The 22,214-nt window shown below is 47.9% G+C and overlaps 1 protein-coding gene across 1 annotated transcript in view; it reads left to right on the top strand.

Moving 5' to 3' along the window:
* Positions 1 to 22,214, top strand: part of tesk2 (testis associated actin remodelling kinase 2) — a 43,472-nt gene that overhangs the window by 992 nt on the left and 20,266 nt on the right. The window contains 3 exon segments of the mRNA XM_035420921.1: positions 7,568 to 7,752; positions 7,754 to 7,895; positions 16,859 to 16,980. Of these exon segments, the coding sequence (XP_035276812.1) occupies positions 7,673 to 7,752; positions 7,754 to 7,895; positions 16,859 to 16,980 (344 nt within the window). The 5' untranslated portion in view covers positions 7,568 to 7,672.

Below are 22,214 nucleotides of genomic sequence, written 5' to 3'. Positions count from 1 at the left end.
GATAGTAAGCCTCTTTAAATGAGTAAATGGACTGAATATAATAAGCTGACATGCTGGCAAGCTTGTTTGTACAGCATTGTTGTGATAGCCAGAATTTAGCTAACATTAGAGAACAACGTTGGTTGCCTAGTAAAGTTGTAAAATAACGTTAGAAGTTGACATTGACTGCTCTTCTTCAGCATACAATCGTGTTTACAGTTAGCTGGCATTACCAGCTAAAACGCAAGATTTCATTTGATACCGTTATCTAGTCAGCTAGAACTAGCGAATGAAGCAAATGACATGTTCTGCAACTAGCAAAAAAAGGCTGTTCAGCATAGAGCTATCTATGATTGGTAGATAACTCGGCGAACAATTAACATACGTGCAGTTTTTTTCGGATATTTACCTCAGCCTGTATATAACACATTTAAAAATTAACACAAGTTAACTTTCTGTTGGTAGCTATAACTGCACGACAAAAAAGTTGCGAATGGTCCATTTGGTTCATTTGGCGCGAATAAATGTCTGGTATTGACAGTGTTTAGAGTTTAAGGCTTGGTGGTTTTGGAGTTGGACTGCAATCTGAAAGTTGTCATGTTTTGCAGAAAGTAACTTATCACCAGTTAACGTAAAGTTCAGCATACGTAACGTTAACACGCGTAGGGAGTCGTGGGGCATGTACACAGTACGCGCACGTGGGCATTCATAACGTCGACTCAAGTGTTTTGAAATTTGATTTGGGGGTTTCCCAAATAACTCCTAAATTTCACATAATTTCCATAATGTCTCAAGCAGCGAACGTAGGACTTTGTGAGTAGGACCTTGTTGGAGTTTTAGTTAGTATAGCTAGTAATTAATTGTCCATATTCTGCCTTTTGCTGAGTGAATGGGGTTGATGCCCCTGTACGTTAACGTTCACTGACAACGTGCCACTGAGATTAAGGTCAACAGTATTGGGTGACACTCTCTGTTGCTTGCTCAGTGCGTTTGTGTTTTTGGTTTGGGCGGGGGTGCGCTTGCGGTGCCTCAGTCTGTGTTAAAACCGTAAACATGATTAATACTGTACTTCGTATTGTCAACCTAAACCGAAAGGTGCAGTCTAGCCACGTGTCTTAACAAGAGTGCGAGTAAATGTCATACAAGTGATTCCTATAATTGGGTGGTTTTTCTTCTCACTTTTTTGCATGAGGGAAATTTCTGAATGCAGGAACTCGCTGTGATGCAAGACCTCAGCGCTTACAGATTTCCTTTCTAACTGTCATTGAATCACGATGCCTGGGTAGTCAAATGCACAGTATAGGCTACTACATATTCACAGCCTTGGTTTATTAGACCCAGATGAAGAACAAATAGATGGAAATGTCAGTTCAAATGCTTTTCTTGAACCTCAAAGCTGAATTCATTTTCATAAGTTACACGCAGTTTTCCGTAAGTGCGTTGTTCACGGGAAGTGCAGAAACCGTTTTCAGTTGATCCGTAGCTTGCCAGTGCGCAACAGATGGAAGCATTAAGCAACCTTGCCTCAGTCCCTGTGGGAGGGAACGTGAGATTAAACATTCTTACTAGTAGTCCCGGCTCTGCTGTTCCAGACAGATCCAGACTCATCTGCTTCCCATCTTTCAGCGCACAGCCACACACGCCCACGAGCCTACGTTATGTGTGGGTTTAAAAAAAAGAGAAAGAAGAAAACTCGAACCTAAAATTTAAAAAAAAGGAAGTCCCAGTTATGCGATCGCCAGAACCAATTATGTGCGTGCCTGCTATGTTTAAGGTGTCAAATTTCACAGGAAGGTGCAACGCTCTTTATTGTCATGCATTTGAATAGACAATAGCTTATACTACAGTGTTGTAAAATAAAGACTGTCTTATTTGATGTTTCATGAATTTAACTCCTTGAGTCCTTTAGGTTTAGGAAAAAGGCTTTATCTCTTTGTTCCTTTGGAAAGTGGTGCATTAAGCAGGGCAGCCAGTCTATTTTAGGGCCTATTTATGATAAGGCGTGAATTTGTTTAATTCGATTTTTGTAGGTTTTCATATTAGTTCATTGGCCATATACATTTATGCATAGCCTACCCTTACAAAAATATATTTTAGCGAAACGCTTCTTCAGTACAGACACAAATGGGACCTTCTGCAGTGACTTATCATGTGCAAATATGTCAGGCTGAGAAAATGATTGGACTAATGAAGTGCTTAAGTGCCCAAGCTCATGCAAAAAAAAGAAAAAACCAGGCATATACACATTGTCCTCAGGGGATTTAGTGTGACCCCCTGATCCAGAGCAAGTGCTACTATAATGAGACAGGTCTGCTTCCAGATTATCCACCATCAAGACTGCCGGCAAGTATGAATTCCATCTAGTTTCACAGTTGCCTGCTGACAGAGTTTGTGGCTTGAGACTCCCCTTTCCCACAATCCTAAGGGACTAAATGTGCCAAATGACCGTAGATGTTGATTGTCTTTCCTACACGCTATTATCATTATAGTGCGTAGTAGTAGTAGTGGATTGTGGGATGCTCTTGGCTTGGTATATTTGGATGCCGTGCAACTTTCTGTTCTTATCCTGGTAATAGTCGGCTTTCAAGAACGGCAGTAGTTTTCTTTGTGGTTTGTTTGTGTTGCATGCAAATAGTTTCTGCCGTGTGACAGCGAGTGCCTTGCACAGAAATGCCAGCCTTCTCACTGGTCACTTATTCCCCGTATCCTGAATCTCAGGCATGTCGTTTTTTTTCGATATTCACTGCTTAAAACCAGCAGCATGATTTTATTATGAAAGCGGTACTCTACAAGTAGCTACGTGCCGCCTGTAGAGAGAAATTTAGCCTGGGTCATAGATTTCAGCCGGGCTTTTTGTCTCAAGACAGTAAGAAAAGCAGTGGACACATGCGGTGGAGGTTTGTAGGCGCCAGAGCATTTTGGCCACTTTTACTTGCGTTAAAGTTTTATTTTTTGTGTATTGGTTGTCAGAAGTACATTTGGTTTAACGTTTGCATTCTGCAATGCTGCTCCCCCCTCAGGAAGGACACAACTATGGCCGTCCTTGATTTATGTGCTTCTTACCGGAGAACATTTCTTAACCACGCCAGTTTTCTGTCATCAAGATGAATATGTGCTTCTGAACTTCTGAGAAACAATGTCATTTGCTTTGTTATATAGAACGTGTTATATAGAAGGAAGTCATTAACCTCTCAGCGTAGGGCAATAACATATTGCTCCGTGACCTCAGTGAAACGTGCGTGGTGGATGTAGGGAAACGCTTAGAGGGGTCTGTCAGTCACCCTGCACAAATCCGCATTGCCTCTGAATAAATGCATTCTGTGCAGGGGCAATAAGTTGCTCAAGAATGTCGGGGCGCAGCCTTTCTCTGTAAATACCGCACAGTTCTGTGGCAAATAGCGATGCTGGTGCTTTGCATGCTGGGAATTCTTTATGGTTGAGGGATATGCAGTTCTGCGGGAATCCCCAGGTTGCAAGAATGCCCCGAGGTAGAAAATCTGTTGTGATTAGAGCACTGGAAATGTTCAGTCTTAAATACCTATCAGTGTAAGCCTGCTTTTTGGCTTCTGTGACATGGCTCAAAAAGTGAATGACATTCTTCCCTAAATAAGCAATAATAAGTAAACATTGCACATCTGTGCTTGTACGCACTCTTCTGCATTTATTATTATTATCATTATTATTATTATTATTATTGTTCAGTACACCATTAGTCATTTACTTTTGCCGCAGCTGAAAAGTTCACATGGAGCAACATAATCATTTTGTGGTTTGTATGATTCAGGCAGTTTTATTTTGTCCTGTGTTCTCCTTTAACAGAAGTGAAGAGCAGTGCACCTGGTGTATGATCTCCCTGCCCTTTGTTTTTTGTCATATCCGAAAATGCCTTGCATTGTGAAACTCTTTTCTGCCCCTGCAGATGTTAGTGTGTAGCGGGGGGGAGGCTATCTCTTCCCTAAACCACACTGTCTTTGCTTAGCAAAATTAAGCCAAAAGCTTCAGCTGTTTACTTGAGTTATTGACTCAGTCAGTCTTGGGTTCAGTTCTCCATACATGGCCTGTGGAGGTGGGCGGGTGGGGGGGGGGGGGGGGGTGTACTTCCGTGTGTGTTGTGCAGTCGTGTAAAAGTGTGTGGCCAGTCCAGCAGCAGCTGTGAAGGTTTATGGAATGGAGCCAGGTGGTGTTGCCCCGGGCCACCCTAAAACAGCCTTCAGCCCCCCGACCCCGCCCTCCTAGCCCTCCATTTCCCCTTGTTAAGAACCTTCAGCCGAACATTCCCATCTCCTAACAACTCCACTATTCATCGCAGCGTGTTTGCTTTGTCTGTTCCCATGTACATTGAAACAGTGTTTATGTCTGTGCTTCCTACACACCCATTAACCCACATAAAGCGGAATTTTAACTTGCACTTTTGAAATGAGCAGCTTCATTCCACGCTGCCACAGTTGCACCCCGCCCCTGATTTTCACCACCGAATTGAATTAAAGGAAATGAGTGTTACCCATTCTGTAAGCGCACACTGGACCTCACCTGTTCTACACGAAGAAACCTCAGAAATACATTCAAAATGAATTAAAATGGACTGTGTCCATGAGCACGTTATTGGTCATTTTAAAGAGAGAGTGGCTTGTTGTCTGGGTTATCGAGGGATAGACAACAGTAACGCACCACAGGCCCTGCTTTTGGGTGGAAGAGTCTGCATTCAGACGGATGTGTGCAATCGTATACGCTGCAGGTAGAATAACTGTTAAAACTGGCGGCGAGATTGAGATTTGAAGAGGGCAGTGACGTGACGTTGGTTGTCGTCGGGGATGAGTGTGTGGTAATGGTTGGTTGTCAGTGTTTGGCTGTTGAATGGGGATGAGAGTGCGGTAGTAGTCGGTTGTCAGTGTTTGGGTGTTGAGTGGGGTTGAGTGTGTGGTAATAGTCGGTTGTCAGTGTTTGGGTGTTGAGTGGGGTTGAGTGTGTGGTAATAGTCAGTTGTCAGTGTTTGGGTGTTGAATGGGGATGAGTGTGTGGTAATAGTCGGTTGTCAGTGTTTGGGTGTTGAATGGGGTTGAGTGTGTGGTAATAGTCAGTTGTCAGTGTTTGGGTGTTGAGTGGGGATGAGTGTGTGGTAATAGTCGGTTGTCAGTGTTTGGGTGTTGAGTGGGGATGAGTGTGTGGTAATAGTCAGTTGTCAGTGTTTGGGTGTTGAGTGGGGTTGAGTGTGTGGTAATAGTCGGTTGTCAGGGTTTGGGTGTTGAATGGGGTTGAGTGTGTGGTAATAGTCAGTTGTCAGTGTTTGGGTGTTGAGTGGGGTTGAGTGTGTGGTAATAGTCGGTTGTCAGTGTTTGGGTGTTGAGTGGGGATGAGTGTGTGGTAATAGTCGGTTGTCAGTGTTTGGGTGTTGAGTGGGGTTGAGTGTGTGGTAATAGTTGGTTGTCAGTGTTTGGGTGTTGAGTGGGGATGAGTGTGTTGTCAGGGTTTGGGTGTTGAATGGGGATGAGTGTGTGGTAATAGTCGGTTGTCGGTGTTTGGGTGTTGAGTGGGGATGAGTGTGTGGTAATAGTCAGTTGTCAGTGTTTGGGTGTTGAGTGGGGTTGAGTGTGTGGTAATAGTCGGTTGTCGGTGTTTGGGTGTTGAGTGGGGTTGAGTGTGTGGTAATAGTCGGTTGTCAGTGTTTGGCTGTTGAGTGGGGATGAGTGTGTGGTAATAGTTGGTTGTCGGTGTTTGGGTGTTGAGTGGGGATGAGTGTGTGGTAGTAGTCGGTTGTCGGTGTTTGGGTGTTGAGTGGGGTTGAGTGTGTGCTGATAAATGAGATGTGGCTGTGCTCCTCCTCGCTGGGGGGAGACATGACTGCAGATAAGACCCGCCCCCGGCGCTGAAAAAGCCCTGCTTGGGGAATAGTGGCTCTCGCATTCTTGGCAGGATGAGAATATCGGAGCACAATTGCAGAATTGCACCAGCGGTCAAGCGGAGGAGGAAAAATCCTTTTAAGGATTCAGACGGCCGCGCGGAACCAGCGGTGGAGTGGGCCGGGCCATTGTGCTGCTCGCGTGGAGAACTGCGGCCCGCGTCTTTCGCATCGTTCCTCTCTGTGTGGTTCAGCGTTCTGCTAGCTGCGTTCACGTTTCGCCTCCATTCAGAATACGGAGTTGGGCCCATTAACTGTGTCTGTTGCCGTTCAGATGTGCCTAGTGTGCACAGTGAAATGTTCAGCGCTAAATGGGTTGTTACAGCGTTTACGCGAGTCCCACTGTGACCAGAGTGGACTCATGTAAACTATCGAGTTGAATTAGCGCTGGACATTTCGCTGTGTAAACATGCTGTGAAACGTGTTAAGCGTGTGGAAATTTGCATCGCAAAGCTAGAACTATTTTTTCTCTCTCTCCATATCCTCTTTTTTTTACGCCGTGACAGCTGACTGAAAGCCAAAAGAAAGGGGTCATAACCGTCCGTTCGTTTTGAGGACATTATTGACACGTTTCTGTGAAACTTGCCAGCACGGGACACGAGGGCCCTGTATTAGCACACGCGCGGCGTTAGTGCGCGCGCGACGGCTCGGCCTCGCACCGAGAGCAGCGCGGCTACGTAAACAGAGCGGAGACGGACTGGGCACGCGGGATGTGGGGGGGGGGGGGGGGGGGGGGGGGGGGCGTGGCTTCCCCCGCCGGCCGTGACGAACGGATGTCAGCGGTGCTTTGTCACCGCGGGGCCCGGCGGCCGCGGGAGGAAGGGAACGGCGGGTTTGGGTAAATACGGAGAGACACAGCGCGATTGTGCCGACGCGGTCCGCGCGTCCTCCCGACCGAACGCGTCGCCGTACAGGCAGACACAGGAGAGGAAGGATGTCACGACGGGCCCTGTGAATGAGGCTCTGTTCTACAAAAAGCCCGTTGGCCGCCTCAAACTGTCCCGGGCCGACGGAGTTGGCGGTTCCCGGCTCACTGCGTTCTGTACCGGGGGCAGGTCCCGGATGAGAGAGCAGGCAAACTTCGGGGAACCCAAACAGCGCACTGGGACCTGGATCTCAGCGGGAGAACTCTGGGAAGTCCGCCGTGTTCTTACGCAATGCAGGTTAAAGAGAGGGTAGAGCGATCAGGCCGGGTTAGATTTTCGGCTGCAGGATGCTGCACGGGGCCTTTGTCCTCCTGGCTCCGGCTCTGGATGGGTGAGGACTGTGGTCCCTTTATGAAAACCCCGCATACCTTGCGCTCTTTTTTTTTTTATTGCGCAAACCCATTCCAGATAGGGCTCATGGTTTGAACCTGACGACTGACAGGCAGCTGGGGTACAAAGGAGCAGTGTGTGTTGTTCATTGTGAGAGCGCAGAGTGGGAGTGACCTGCCGTGTGTGAGCTTGTTGAAGATTTGGGGCCGGGGGTGGTGGGGTGGGGGTTGGGATGTTAGGTTTCAGGTCTTCCATCCACCAAAACAACACAGCGACGATGGTGAAGTTTCACACGGGTATCAGGCCAGCAAGTCAACTTCCTGATTCCATAATAAGCAAGACTGTACTGCACAACTGTACCGCAGTTCTAAAATTAATTTCTCATCTTTTCTTTTTTTTTTTTCTTTTTTTTTTTTTTTTTGAAAACCCACCCCAGGTCTGTCAAAGACTCTCAACCACAAACCCAAGATATGAGAGGCTCGCGGACGACTTCCCAGTAGACTCGACCGTGAAGAAGTAAAGGCCAACCGTAGCGACCGCGATGGACCGGAACAAGCGCAACTCCATCGCCGGGTTCCCCATGCGGCCGGAGCGGCAGGAGGACCCGAACGGCGGGGGGGGCGGGCGACGGCGCCCCCTCCCAGCCGGGACGGGTCTGCTCCTCCTCCTACCGCGCCCTCATCAGCGCCTTCTCCCGCCTCACGCGCCTCGACGACTTCATCTGCGAGTGGATCGGCTCCGGGTTCTTCTCCGAGGTCTACAAGGTGCGTCCTCGCCCGCCCGCGCGCTTCCCGCCGCCTCAGAGGCCATCGCTTTAACGCAGCGGCAGGCAGCCCTGGTCCTGGAGAGTGACGGGGCCTGCTGGGATTGGCTGGGTGCTTGACACGTGAACACGTGACATAGGGGGCGACATAGCTCAGGGGGTAAGAGCGTTTGTCTGGCAGTCGGAGGGTTGCCGGTTCAATCCCCTGCCCTGGGCGTGTCGAGGTGTCCCTGAGCCGAAGACACCTGACCCCTAAGTGCTCCCAACGAGCTGATTGGTGCCTTGCATGGCAGCCTTTCACCGTCAGTGTGTGATCGTGTGTGTGAATGGGTGAATGAGGCATCAATTGTAAGGCACTTTGGATAAAAGCGCTAAATAAATGCAGTCCATTTACCATTTACTTCTCAACTAAAGCATTTGACACAGTTAACAGTTAACCAGCCTCACCTGGTTTTTGTGGGTCTGAATTGGTTTCCTAAGGTGAAACCAAAACCAGCAATTTCAGTTGCTCCTCAGGATCAGGGTTTGGGACCCCTGCTTTAAAGTGGGTGAAATTATAGGCTAATAATTGAGTAAATGAATAATTGTTCCAGGTGAGGTCAGCTTTTAAGTGAGGGCATCTGTTCTGTTTTTCACTCGTGAAGCCAGTTGACTCTTGACTCTCTAGCGGTAATTCTGCGGTGTTGTGAGGGCTCTCTGGGACTTTGCCCTCTGGGCGTCGGGAATTCTTTGGCCACAGCCCCGCGGTCGGATTGTCGACATTCCTGCTCTGCTTGGGGCTCGCTCAGGCATTAATTTCAGAGCGAAGGAGAAACCTCAGACCTCTCAGAAACGGCCTGCCGTGTTAGCATCTGGACTGCACTCTTCACCCGCACTGGTTTCAGCCAATTTGATATGAAAGAGCGGGGAGAGGTTTCTAGAAGGAGTTCCCAGGCGGTCTCAGAAGGGTCGGATCGTGTTTAGAAGTGGGACGCACATGACAGGGTGAAGGAAACCCACCGGAGTCGTTTGCACTTTTCTTTTTTCCACGCGTGATGTTGGAGAGTTGCCCATGTCGGAGGGGATGGAAAGTTTTGAATCGAGAGCACATGTGTGGAAAAGCTACTTGCTTTTCTGTAGACCGCAGAGCATCTAACAGCTAGAGACACCATAGATGCCTCAGGCCTGGGCGGTGGTTTTTAACTGTACTGATGAGAAAGCCAGCCCCCCCTCCCCAGCCCCCACCCTCACAGCCTTAACAAGAATCTGACGTATGGCACACGTTCAAACGTTTCTGAAGCGTTTTGAGTTTCCATGGCTTCCAAAAAGAGGTCAGCCCTCTATATGGAGCGAGAAGACTGTCTCTCTGTCCCGTTTAGCTGGTACCTAGCCCTTCAATGTGTGAGATCACAAATATGTGGTTAGAACGCAATGGGTTTCTAGAACGCTGACTTAGAATTTAGAAGAAAAAAAACATTCCAAAAAACCTACTCTTCAAAGGGTTAAACCTGAAAAAAAATACACACTTCATAAGCTGTGGAGTAGGCCTTCTCACCGAGTCATTGCTGAAGCTTTAATGAACTAACAGTTTGGCTTCTGAAAGCACCGGGGAACATGCGCTGCCGCTCTGCTGGTTGTGGCCATTACGTCATAGCGGGGCTGAGCATGGCGAACCGTGATCAGAAACACCCGCTGGTTGGTCTTGTTTACTAGTGACTCAACGTGCCTATTAATAGCACGGCGGACAGGAAATTGGTAACGCACGCATGTGACGCAGGACGAGTGAATGCATGGGTGAACGGGAGAGTCTTTGCTGGTGTGGGAAACGCGTGCTGCGTCCTCCGTTCCGCTGCACCCCCTCGTTTGTAAGATGTCAGCGCCCGTGGTTTTAGCGAGCAGCTCTGAGACGTGTGGGAGCACGCTCAGGAATGCCGGAGCGGTTCTTATCTCCTGCTAACCCGTCACCAGGAGCTAAAGGGACCGGATTAAAGCGGTCGGTGCAGTTTTTTGCGAGTTACCCCCCCCCCCCCCCCCCCCCCCCCCCCCCCCCCCCACACACCCCCCCCGGCGGGGCGCGCGGTCGCAGGAAGCGAGCTGACACGAGCTGACCCACTTTAGGGGCGGGGGGGGGTCAGAGGGGCCCGGAGGGAGCGGGGCACGTTCCCGTCACGCGAGTCGAAACGCTGAGCCTTCGACCGAGCTTCGAGAGGCGTGAAAAAAAAAAACGCCCCGTCGTTTCTCAGCGGCGTCCGTTTTCCAGCGGCGTGATTCTGTACCCCCGGGACGTCCGGTGAACTCCTCCAGCTCGTTCACGCGACACGGATTTACGGAAGAAAATCGCACAAATGGCGGCTCTCTTTAAGGCTCGGGCTACTGGAGATCTGGGCCTCCCGTGCTCCTGGTGCTGAGTATGAAATGGGAGCCACTGAAGCAGTAGGGATTTCACGGCAGTTGTTAGGAGCCCCCGCATCAAAGGGGCGGCGTCGGTTCTGCTGCGGTTCTTAAAAGCGTTCGTCGCCGCCGCAGACCAATAAGGGAGTTTGTAAACAGCTCCATTAAAAACCGTGGCCCCCGCTACAAAGTGTTTCTGGGTAGCCGGGCAGAGCCTCTTGATGGCGGATGTTACAAAGGGAGCCCAAAGTGCCATTGTTCTAAGGCGCATTGTGGAGGATCCAAATGGATCGGGGAGGCATATCTGATCATTCACTGACACCAGGAGAGAGGGAGAACCTGCCAGCTGGTTACTGAATGGCAAGCTGAGTGTAGACTAGGGGTGGGCAGAGATGTCATTATCTGTATCTGTATCTGTTCAACCAACAAAATTGTCTGTATCTGTATCTGGATTCGGATAGGAGACGGGAAGTGGGCGTGGTTTACACCGGAAGTCAAGTTAAATCCCCCCCCCTTTAACTGGGGGGACATTGAACAATCAGAAACTGAAAAAATATATAAATGGAAAGATTCTGTTTTGCATTGGATATAGGAACTATTTACAATAGAGATATATAGAAAAATGTCCTTCAGTTGAAGGGAATAATCTTAAATTCCAATGATGCTGCGTTCGCGTTTCTTGATGTGTTCACAGTTCGCTAGGGAAAGGGTTCAGCTAGGGTTAGGGTTAGGAAAACGGTAAGTCTGAGGGTTGAGACAAGTTTACGGTTGTGTTTAGCAGCTTGAAGAAAGGTTAGGACATGGGTTTGTTAATGATTTTGAATGAACCAAAAAATTTCTATACTAGCATGTGTACCTATGACCATACAAAATGTGTAATAAATGCAAATTTTTAGGTAAAACATTTTTTGTTTTTTAAATGACCTCAAACATATTATTTTGCATTTGTATTATAGTATTCATGATATTTACCTTGTTTTCCATCCATTTTAAATGGGTTTTTTGATGTTTTTAGAGGTACCAATGGCTTCAGTTAGGGTTTAGGGCTCAAACTAGGGTTCAGCTAGGGTTAGGGTTAGGGTTAGGGTTAGGAAAACGGTAAGTCTGAGGGTTGAGGCAAGTTTACGGTTGTGTTTAGCAGCTTGAAGAAAGGTTAGGACATGGGTTTGTTAATGATTTTGAATGAACCAAAAAATTTCTATACTAGCATGTGTACCTATGACCATACAAAATGTGTAATAAATGCATGTTTTTTTAGGGAGAACATTTTTGTTTTTTAAATGACCTCATACATATTATTTTGCATTTGTAGTATAGCATTCATGATATTTACCTTGTTTTCCATCAATTGTAGATGGGTTTTCTGATGTTTTCAAAGGTACCAATGGCTTCAATTAGGGTTTAGGGCTCAAACTAGGGTTCAGCTAGGGTTAGGGTTAGGAAAACGGTAAGTCTGAGGGTTGAGGCAAGTTTACGGTTGTGTTTAGCAGCTTGAAGAAAGGTTAGGACATGGGTTTGTTAATGATTTTGAATGAACCAAAACAATTCTATACTAGCATGTGTACCTATGACCATACAAAATGTGTAATCAATGCACATTTTTAGGTTAAACATTTTTTGTTTTTTAAATGACCTCAAACATATTATTTTTCATTTGTATTATAGTATTCATGATATTTACCTAGTTTTCCATTCATTTTAAATGGGTTTTTTGATGTTTTCAATGGTACCAATGGCTTCAATTAGGGTTTAGGGCTCAAACTAGGGTTCAGCTAGGGTTAGGGTTAGGAAAACGGTAAGTCTGAGGGTTGAGGCAAGTTTACGGTTGTGTTTAGCAGCTTGAAGAAAGGTTAGGACATGGGTTTGTTAATGATTTTGAATGAACCAAAAAATTTCTATACTAGCATGTGTACCTATGACCATACAAAATGTGTAATAAATGCACATTTTTAGGTAAAACATTTTTTGTTTTTTAAATGACCTCAAACATATTATTTTGCATTTGTATTATAGTATTCATGATATTTACCTTGTTTTCCATCCATTTTAAATGGGTTTTTTGATGTTTTCAAAGGTACTAATGGCTTCAGTTAGGGTTTAGGGCTCAAACTAGGGTTCAGCTAGGGTTAGAGTTAGGGTTAGGGTTAGGAAAACGGTAAGTCTGAGGGTTGAGACAAGTTTACGGTTGTGTTTAGCAGCTTGAAGAAAGGTTAGGACATGGGTTTGTTAATGATTTTGAGTGAACCAAAACATTTCTATACTAGCATGTGTACCTATGACCATACAAAATGTGTAATAAATGCACATTTTTAGGTAAAACATTTTTTGTTTTTTAAATGACCTCAAACATATTATTTTGCATTTGTATTATAGTATTCATGATATTTACCTTGTTTTCCATCCATTTTAAATGGGTTTTTTGATGTTTTCAAAGGTACCAATGGCTTCAGTTAGGGTTTAGGGCTCAAACTAGGGTTCAGCTAGGGTTAGGGTTAGGGTTAGGGTTAGGAAAACGGTAAGTCTGAGGGTTGAGGCAAGTTTACGGTTGTGTTTAGCAGCTTGAAGAAAGGTTAGGACATGGGTTTGTTAATGATTTTGAGTGAACCAAAAAATTTCTATACTAGCATGTGTACCTATGACCATACAAAATGTGTAATAAATGCATGTTTTTTTAGGGAGAACATTTTTGTTTTTTAAATGACCTCATACATATTATTTTGCATTTGTAGTATAGCATTCATGATATTTACCTTGTTTTCCATCAATTGTAGATGGGTTTTCTGATGTTTTCAAAGGTACCAATGGCTTCAATTAGGGTTTAGGGCTCAAACTAGGGTTCAGCTAGGGTTAGGGTTAGGAAAACGGTAAGTCTGAGGGTTGAGGCAAGTTTACGGTTGTGTTTAGCAGCTTGAAGAAAGGTTAGGACATGGGTTTGTTAATGATTTTGAATGAACCAAAAAATTTCTATACTAGCATGTGTACCTATGACCATACAAAATGTGTAATAAATGCACATTTTTAGGTAAAACATTTTTTGTTTTTTAAATGACCTCAAACATATTATTTTGCATTTGTATTATAGTATTCATGATATTTACCTTGTTTTCCATCCATTTTAAATGGGTTTTTTGATGTTTTCAAAGGTACTAATGGCTTCAGTTAGGGTTTAGGGCTCAAACTAGGGTTCAGCTAGGGTTAGAGTTAGGGTTAGGGTTAGGAAAACGGTAAGTCTGAGGGTTGAGGCAAGTTTACGGTTGTGTTTAGCAGCTTGAAGAAAGGTTAGGACATGGGTTTGTTAATGATTTTGAATGAACCAAAACAATTCTATACTAGCATGTGTACCTATGACCATACAAAATGTGTAATCAATGCACATTTTTAGGTTAAACATTTTTTGTTTTTTAAATGACCTCAAACATATTATTTTTCATTTGTATTATAGTATTCATGATATTTACCTAGTTTTCCATTCATTTTAAATGGGTTTTTTGATGTTTTCAATGGTACCAATGGCTTCAATTAGGGTTTAGGGCTCAAACTAGGGTTCAGCTAGGGTTAGGGTTAGGAAAACGGTAAGTCTGAGGGTTGAGGCAAGTTTACGGTTGTGTTTAGCAGCTTGAAGAAAGGTTAGGACATGGGTTTGTTAATGATTTTGAATGAACCAAAAAATTTCTATACTAGCATGTGTACCTATGACCATACAAAATGTGTAATAAATGCATATTTTTAGGTAAAACATTTTTTGTTTTTTAAATGACCTCAAACATATTATTTTGCATTTGTTTTATAGTATTCATGATATTTACCTTGTTTTCCATCCATTTTAAATGGTTTTTTTGATGTTTTCAATGGTACCAATGGCTTCAGTTAGGGTTTAGGGCTCAAACTATGGTTCAGCTAAGGTTAGGGTTAGGAAAACGGTAGGTCTGAGGGTTGAGGCAAGTCGGATTCAACCGTAGTGTAGACTGTGTGCCGTGCTGGGCCTCTTAAGTAGTTTCCAGTGAGGGTCTCTTTCCTGTTTCAGCAGCAGAAGTTCCATACGAAAGGGGCAGAAGTGGCGTGTGTGCGTACAGCAGGGGTGTGTAGCAGCAGGACTGCAACACCTCATTCAAATAATGAACTAATCGTGGTCTTCAATCACGACCTTGATAAGTAGAGTCAGGTGTCTTAGCGCTGGGCTAGAACATAAAACCTGTATCTACACCGACCCGTTTCGGATAAGAGTGGGCAGCCCTGGTGTTCTGTAAGTCAGAATCCTCGTATGAATGGAGAGGTTTTGAGTGGCGTTAGGAGGGCGGTAGGGGGTGGAGGAGGACTGAATTTTAAGCCTGTTAGCGCCAGGCCGCGCTCCTGTGTCCCGCTGTGGTCTGGGGAGGCGCTCAGCTCGTAGCCTGGCCCTACCGCGCTCGGCGCTTACAGGGTTAATGCAGCCAAGCGGAAGCATAGGGGTTTGGGGGAAGGCGGGGGTGAGGGGGGGTTTGGGCAGCTGGTCATCAGCTGGGCCTACCCTGACGTAACCGCAGCGGGCCGCTCCTTTCAGCCGCCACCGAGGGGGGCGGGGGGGGGGGGGAGCCTCATTTTGGCTTCGGTGGAGTTCAGGGGGACGCTCGCGTAAGGAGATGAGGTCCGGTGGAGATTTAACCGTGTCGTAGAGCCGGTCTGAGCATTCTGGTGCTCTTTCCAAACCCCCGCCAGCCTGTACGGCGTGGGACAGGCGTGCCGCTGTAACGCTACGAGGCGCGTCCCATTTTACGAACGCGATTTATTCCCCCGCTTGCCGGTGCGTTGCGTGATTCGCTGCCTCGGCGATGGCGCAGAAGCGGGCCATCTGCGGTGGCCCACGAGCGGTCCCAGTGCGTCTGATAGGTAGTGGGTTTAGCACGCTTACTTACGCGCCGTATGCTCCTCCCCCTATGCAGGCTGCTTATTCAGGTGAATTACATTTCGGGTTTATTTAGCGATTGATGCTAATGCTCTGGGTTGTGCAGACGGAGTTAATGTGTTTCGGTGCAAAGTGGGGAGCAGCTTGGCAGCACGAGGCAGGGTGTTTCAGGGGGGGACGGGGGAGCAGCGGGCACCACGTCCGTGCGAAACCGGCTGCCAGACCTGCAGGTGGCACGGGCCAGGGGGAGTGGGGGAGGGACCTTCCCTGCAGCCCCCACCCCGAGCGCTGGCGAAGCCTCGATCTCCCTGCTCATTTTCAGGCATTTCGCGGTGCTGTTTACTCTCGGCTGCTTCCCTTTTCGGGCTGAAAATAGCCTTCCCTCCGTCCTCCTCTTCTTCCCTAAACTCCTTCCTCAAACGCAGCGGGGCTGTCTGTTCTCACGCGGCGCTCGTGCACAGCGGCTGGGGTTGCTTTGCACCGCTCCGCTGCGCTTTCGGAGGGGAAACGCCGCGCCGTGCGAACGTGCTGCGTCTGCAGTAACCCCTCTGTTCTCTGCGCCGTAGCTGCCGAAGCGTTCCGTATCGCCGCGGCGCAGCTGCAGGAAGTGATATAAGCGCTCGTCGGTCTCGGCGCTGAACTTCCTGCGGTCGGGCCTTCCCTCAGCAGGCAGGCAGCGGAACGCTGCAGCGGAACGTTTGGGGAGTGACAACCGTGACAAAATAAGACTGTGACTGACAGGCTAGGCTACTGAGCAGCCCTGTGTGTGTGTGTGCGTGTGAGTGTGTGTGCACGAGCAAGTGTGTGTGTGTGTGAGTGTGTGTGTGTGCGAGCAAGTGTGTGTGTGTGTGTGTGTGTGTGTGTGTGTGCGCGAGCAAGTGTGTGTGTGTGGCTGACTCTTTATAGCTGTGCGCAGTAGTGAGTGTGCTGGGCTGTGGGTGAGCGTATGTGTATTTGCGTGCGTAGACGTGTGTGATTACCCAGTGCTGCTCTAGACTACACAGGGACAGGCCCCATTACAGGAGCCGCGTATCAGTGATAGTGAAGCCCTCTAATTAGCTCAGGAGGAGCTGGCGGGCACAGGCGTTCAGAGCGGAGGGAAAGTCCGCTTCCTTTCCATGAGTCAGCCGGCCGTCTTACCTGATGACATAAGCCCGTCCAGCATTAGCCCTCAGACTAATGAAAGGCCTGCTCGTGGGCCCCTTTGATGGGGCAGGTGGAGGTGTGCGAAGGCATGCTCGCGTGCGTGAGAGAGCGCTGCGTTGGGGGGATGAGGATGGGGCGGGGGGTGAGGGGGGAGGGGGGCGGGTGGATCTGAAAACAGAACAGCAGGTGACCTGCTGTCCTCCATGACTCAAACCTGTTCCTGAGGTCTAGCAGCCCTTCCCTTTATCACAAAGTTACGAAGATAAGTGCTTTGCTTCATTTTGCTTTCACAGCTTGTTTCATTTCTTCAAGAGCTGCTTCCCTTGCTGTCCTTGACTTTGACTGCATAGTAACAGGGTTAGTCAGTATTTTAAATGCCTATGTGGCATATTGCTGTGTTCACTTCTGTGGATGTGCTCATTTTCTCTGCAGACAGAACGGGCTGTAATGAAGGGGCACCCCCTGGGGCGGGGTGTGTCCTGGGCTGGGGTTTTTGCGGTTGGGGGGGGGGGGTGGGAAGGTTTGGAAATGCAAGCCTGACCCGTGCGTCTCGTTCTGCGCTGCAGGTGCGACATCGGGCCTCCGGCCAGGTGATGGCGCTGAAGATGAACAAGCTGAGCAGCAACAGGGCCAACATGCTGAAGGAGGTGCAGCTGATGAACCGGCTCTCGCACCCCAACATCCTCAGGTGAGCCCCGCCCCTCTCCCAATCAACATACCCAACATCCTCTGGTAAGCCCCGCCCCACTCCCAATCAACATACCCCAACATCCTCACGTCAGCCCCGCCCCACTCCCAATCAACATACCCCAACATCCTCTGGTAAGCCCCGCCCCACTCCCAATCAACATACCCAACATCCTCTGGTAAGCCCCGCCCCACTCCCAATCAACATACCCCAACATCCTCACGTCAGCCCCGCCCCACTTATCATTCACACACCCCCAACATCCTCTGGTAAGCCCCACCCCACTTCTATTCACACAATATATATGAGCGTTCCTACCATGGCCTGTTATCCACTTAATGACCCCATTTAAACCCACAACTCACGCTGCTGTAATGCTGGTAATTTTCCATGCCCTTACATTACACTGCATTATCGGCATTTAGCCGAGCGACTTGCACAACCTGCATTTTTACATAGCATTCATATATACCGCAGGATATATATTGGAGAAAGTGCCCTCCTCAAGGATGCAGCGGCAGTGTCCTAAATGGGAATCAAACCCGCAGCCTTAGGGTTCCAAGCCCAGCTCCCTACCCATTATACTACACTGTGGTTCTCTGTGTGTGTGAAAGTCGCGTGAGAGCTGTGATACGTGTAACAGCGGTTCTGTGTGTCTGGTAAGGCTGTGTAAGAGCTGTAACACGGGTCAGCCGTTGTGTGAAGGTTAAGTGAGGGTGTGTGACTGGAAGTAATGGGGAGTTCCACGTTGTAATGAAAGTGTAAGAGGAGCTGCAGGATTCTCCTGCTGTGTGGTAAACACACTGGAAACTTGCAGAGTTCTGGAGTCTCCAGCTGTGGTAAACGCACTGGAAAACATGCAGAGTTCTGGCTTTTCAGGTTTGCTTTGGAGCCCTGCTGGGTGCTGGGTCATTGCTGGGTCAGAGCACACGAACGGGAGCACTTCTGTAGGGGCTGACCGATTCTCGGTCCCGCCGATGATGATGAGCTCCTCTATTCGTCCTTTTTTTCCCGATTACGCACAAAAAAAAACCTGTCAAACCCCATTTCTGTGACTGTGTTTACATAGTGAACGTGTGCATTGTCACGGGTTTTCTCTGGCGCTGTGCAGAGTTATGAAATTGCTACATATTAGGCAAACGCTACATTCTGTGTGGTCACAGCAAGTGGAAACTCGCAGGGATTTTCGCGGCTGTGGGTGTAATGGCGTCGGGTTCTGCTGCGACATTATCTGGAGGAAAGTTGCACCACCACAGGAAGATGATTAATCCTACACCATCGCCATGTGACGTGAGATACAGATGCTGATACTGAACTGATAGATGCACTGGGCCTCATTCAGGAAACATGCGTACGATCACATTTGATTGTAAACTGTGTATGTAACCTGTGTTTCCAAGAACATTTCGGCATTAATTTCTTTTTTCTCTGTATTTGTTCACGGCTGTTTTTTTATGCAAATCACATGAACAGGATAGCGTGTAAAATTTACAAACAGCCAGCAGTAGTCTTCTCATACACCCGGGACATGCACAGAAACAGAATCTGATGTTGTAATGGAAGCGGCCGAGCGCTCTTTGTCCTCCCGCGCACAGAAACCAGATCAGAGGCCCGCTAACAATGTCCGTCTCCGAAACAGCGTCTCAGGGCTGCGACACGCTGCTCGCTCGCCCTTTCACTTACAAGAGGCTCACCGAGCGACTGGTGCTGCTGGCTGCTCTATGGAGCAGCTTCTGGCTACTCTGTGGAGCAGCTACTGGCTACTCTGTGGAGCAGCTACTGGCTACTTTATGGAGCAGCTACTGGCTACTCTGTGGAGCAGCTGCTGGCTACTCTGTGGAGCAGCTACTGGCTACTTTATGGAGCAGCTACTGGCTACTCTGTGGAGCAGCTACTGGCTACTCTATGGAGCAGCTGCTGGCTACTCTGTGGAGCAGCTGCTGGCTACTCTGTGGAGCAGCTACTGGCTACTTTATGGAGCAGCTACTGGCTACTCTGTGGAGCAGCTACTGGCTACTCTATGGAGCAGCAGCCTCGCTGAACGCCGCTTGTTAAAAGAAAAGAAAAGTCTGTACGCAAACATGTACTTTGTGTTTGGGGCTACGCAGTGGATTCTTCCGTTGGTAGCTTTTGGCTCCTGCGGTTGTAAGGTATTTCGGGAGAGAACAGGAGGGGTTGTCCTCTTGCCTGTGTGGTGCTGTTGCGTGACCTCGCTGGGCCACCTGCATTTCCAGGTGAAGGTCACCAAGCGCTCCGGGACTCATTCATCGAGTCCTCGTCCTTCTCCAGAGAGGCACAGGAAAGGTATCTGACTCCCATTTCAAACGCGCCAGTTCCATTCAAATTAGTGGTTGACCGATTATCAGTCTGGCCATTGACTGGCTCCTGTATATGAGCTTTTTCCCTTTATCGGAATTGGCATTTTGACCGATAAAACAATAGGCGCGCTTTATGTAGTGCGTGTGCTCCTCTGACGCAGCCCCCTCTGTCTGAAAGGTACAGTTTTGTAGTCTGGCTCAAGTCCCGCGCACACCATTATGGGATAGGTTGAAACGTGGACAGTGGCAAGTAAATAGCCAATCGACACTTTTCTCCGTGATTATGGGAGAGATGCGGGAAGGTCACAGACACTGCGAGAAGCATTTTCCTTCGCCGAGCGAATAGGCTGTTTTTTCGAGGTACGGAGAGCATGCTAAAGTTGTGTAACTCTCTTGGCTGTTGCCAAAAAGAGCGCACTAAAGTTACAACACTCGCTCGGTAATGTAATTTTTCTCGAATTAGCAGGCTGCTTCTGATGGTGTCGGATCGAAAATAATCTACTTTGCAAAAATAATGACGTGCGTAAGCAAGCACTGGAGCTCAAGATAGGCTTTGAGGCAAGCTACATACAGGTGCTTATCGCACTTCTCAGTGTGCATCAAAGTGTTGCGTTCCTATATTTACTTATGTGCTCGATTATTTTTGCGCTATAGGCTTGAGGTTAATACATATTTATTTTTGTAAATGAAGGGGTTTACACTCAGCCTTTTGTGAGGTCTTCTCCCCTTCTCTCCGTTGATGTCTGATACGGAAAATGTCTTCTTTATGTTCATTTACGAATGTTATTGACAAATTTATGACTTTTTACTTGGGGTTTGCGTTACTTGTGTTACTGTTTGTGTTACTTGGGGTACTGTATTTTGACAGTAAAACTTTCATATTTACAGCAGTATCAGCCCCAAAAATCAGTTATCAGTCACCTTCACTACTTAATAAACTACAATAAACATTGGTATTGGCCCTAGGAAATCCATATCGGTCGACCCCTAATTAAAATATGTTAGTTAGGTTTACTTAAGATCAACTCTGCGGTTATGTTTATTTTGGGGTCACAGAGGTCTGGCATCTCTCCTGAAGTTGAAAGAGGAGGACTGAAGGCGAAGGCCACGATTGGACGCCACACTCCCGTCAAACACACACACGCACACACACACACACACACACACACACACACCGTGCTTCGGTTCCAAAGCTCACGCCGTCGTGGAGCGGTCACCTCCGTTCACGTCCGTCGGGGTTTAATCCCGGTCAGCGTGCTGCGTGCGACGCGGTCCCCCTCGCGCGCGTTCCCAGTTCGGAGCGGGGGGGTCGCGACCTTCAGGCGGGAGTAGAACAAAGCCCCGTTCCCGCGGCAACCGGCTAATCCCATCAAAAAAACGCAGGTTACGTTTTCCCCCCCTGGTGAGATCTGAAGGAGCCTCTCTCAAACGCGCCGCGCCCCCGGCCCGCTACGGTTGATCCTCTTTTTGGTCTCCTCTTTTACAGAGCTGCGGCTCTGACAGATATGACTCTGTTCAAAGGCCCATTGATCTTCTGCCGGATCCTTCACTCCTGTCAGGAAAGGGGGACCTGCCCAGAATTTGAATGGACGCCACTGTTTGGCTAAATTTATACGGTCACATATCCGGACCAATTCAAATTTAGAAAAAAAAAAAAAGATTTTTCTTGATAACGTTTCGTTTCATAACCAGTTGAAGTCGGAAGGAATTGTGTCAGATAATCATGGCTGTCTAAACGTGGCCTTTGAAGCGGAATGGTCTCTCTGTGTTTGCCAATGTTGACTGTGAAGCTCATATTTTCCAGAAAATTGAAAGTTTATGTTACCAAAGTAATTACCATTCCCTTCAAAATCTAGGTGTGGAGTTGCACACACCTTAGAATTTGCCTTAATGATCCTCCCTCTTTGATCGCTTTGCATTGTGACTGATCTGGAAGGTCTGGCTGAAGTTCATGTGCTAATTTGCAAACCGTACACATGGCGCGGATCCAGAACAGGAAACGGTATGTGCCCAGGTGATCAGAGGCATTCCTGGCACGTATTCCACCTCCTCCACCGCAAACCTGTTCGTTTGTTTTTCCTTTTTGCTTTTAAATTGGATTTATCATTCGCTTGCTTTTCCTTACGGTTGATTTATGGTAATCGATAAAAAAACCCCATTAGGTATTTACACAACCGCTTACAGGTGTGGTGGGGCGACCGAGGCTGACCGTAGTCTGCGGTCAGTGGCACGGTGTTTTTCTCCGGACGGTCAAAGCTCGACTCCCCTGCAGAGCCAGCCCTTTGCAGCCCTGCAGCTTCTCTAAGTGAGATGTCGTCTTTCCCTGGGTGAAAGCGGGTGTGTACGAGCGTGTGTGTGTGTGTGTGTGTGTGTGTGTGTGTCTTTCTCTGTGTGTAAAAAAAACAGTCGCATCGTTGTTACAGTGAGATCTGTGAGGGAGAGGTGTGGGGCCCTGTTGCTGACCAGCCCACTCTGAGGGGTCTTTGTTGGAAAAGCAGTAAAATCGCGCGGTACGGCACTGCCGCGTACACGGGCTCACAATTCTGAATGCGCAAGCGGCCCCGTTTAGCCACACGGCTAACAGACTGGCCTGTTCAGGTTATTAAAAACTTAGGAGTCGCCCGTCGCCCGACTCTGCACGTGCAAAGCAAAATGAAGCGAGGAATTCGGGCTGAGGGGGAATCACGCTGTCGTGTTTTTCCTCCGGAAGATGCCTTTCTCAGTTACGCTCCTGTCAGATCTTGCCCGTCCGCGATCACCTAGCGAGCGCCGCGGTGTTCTGCCTAATAAGGGAAGGCTGCGGTTTAGCGCGTCTCTGCGGTGGCTTGTCGCGCATCCGGCAATTAAAGGAAATGTTCTATCTGACTTCCTGCAGCCTGCCAAAATGAAGAAAGCCGTCCACTGCACCTTTAAATG

The sequence above is a fragment of the Anguilla anguilla genome, chromosome 6, assembly GCF_013347855.1.
Source record: "Anguilla anguilla isolate fAngAng1 chromosome 6, fAngAng1.pri, whole genome shotgun sequence".
In the NCBI taxonomy this organism is placed as follows: Eukaryota; Metazoa; Chordata; class Actinopteri; order Anguilliformes; family Anguillidae; genus Anguilla; species Anguilla anguilla.
The sequence above is the reverse complement of the archived record's forward strand: the minus strand, read 5'-3'. Positions and strand labels throughout refer to the sequence as shown.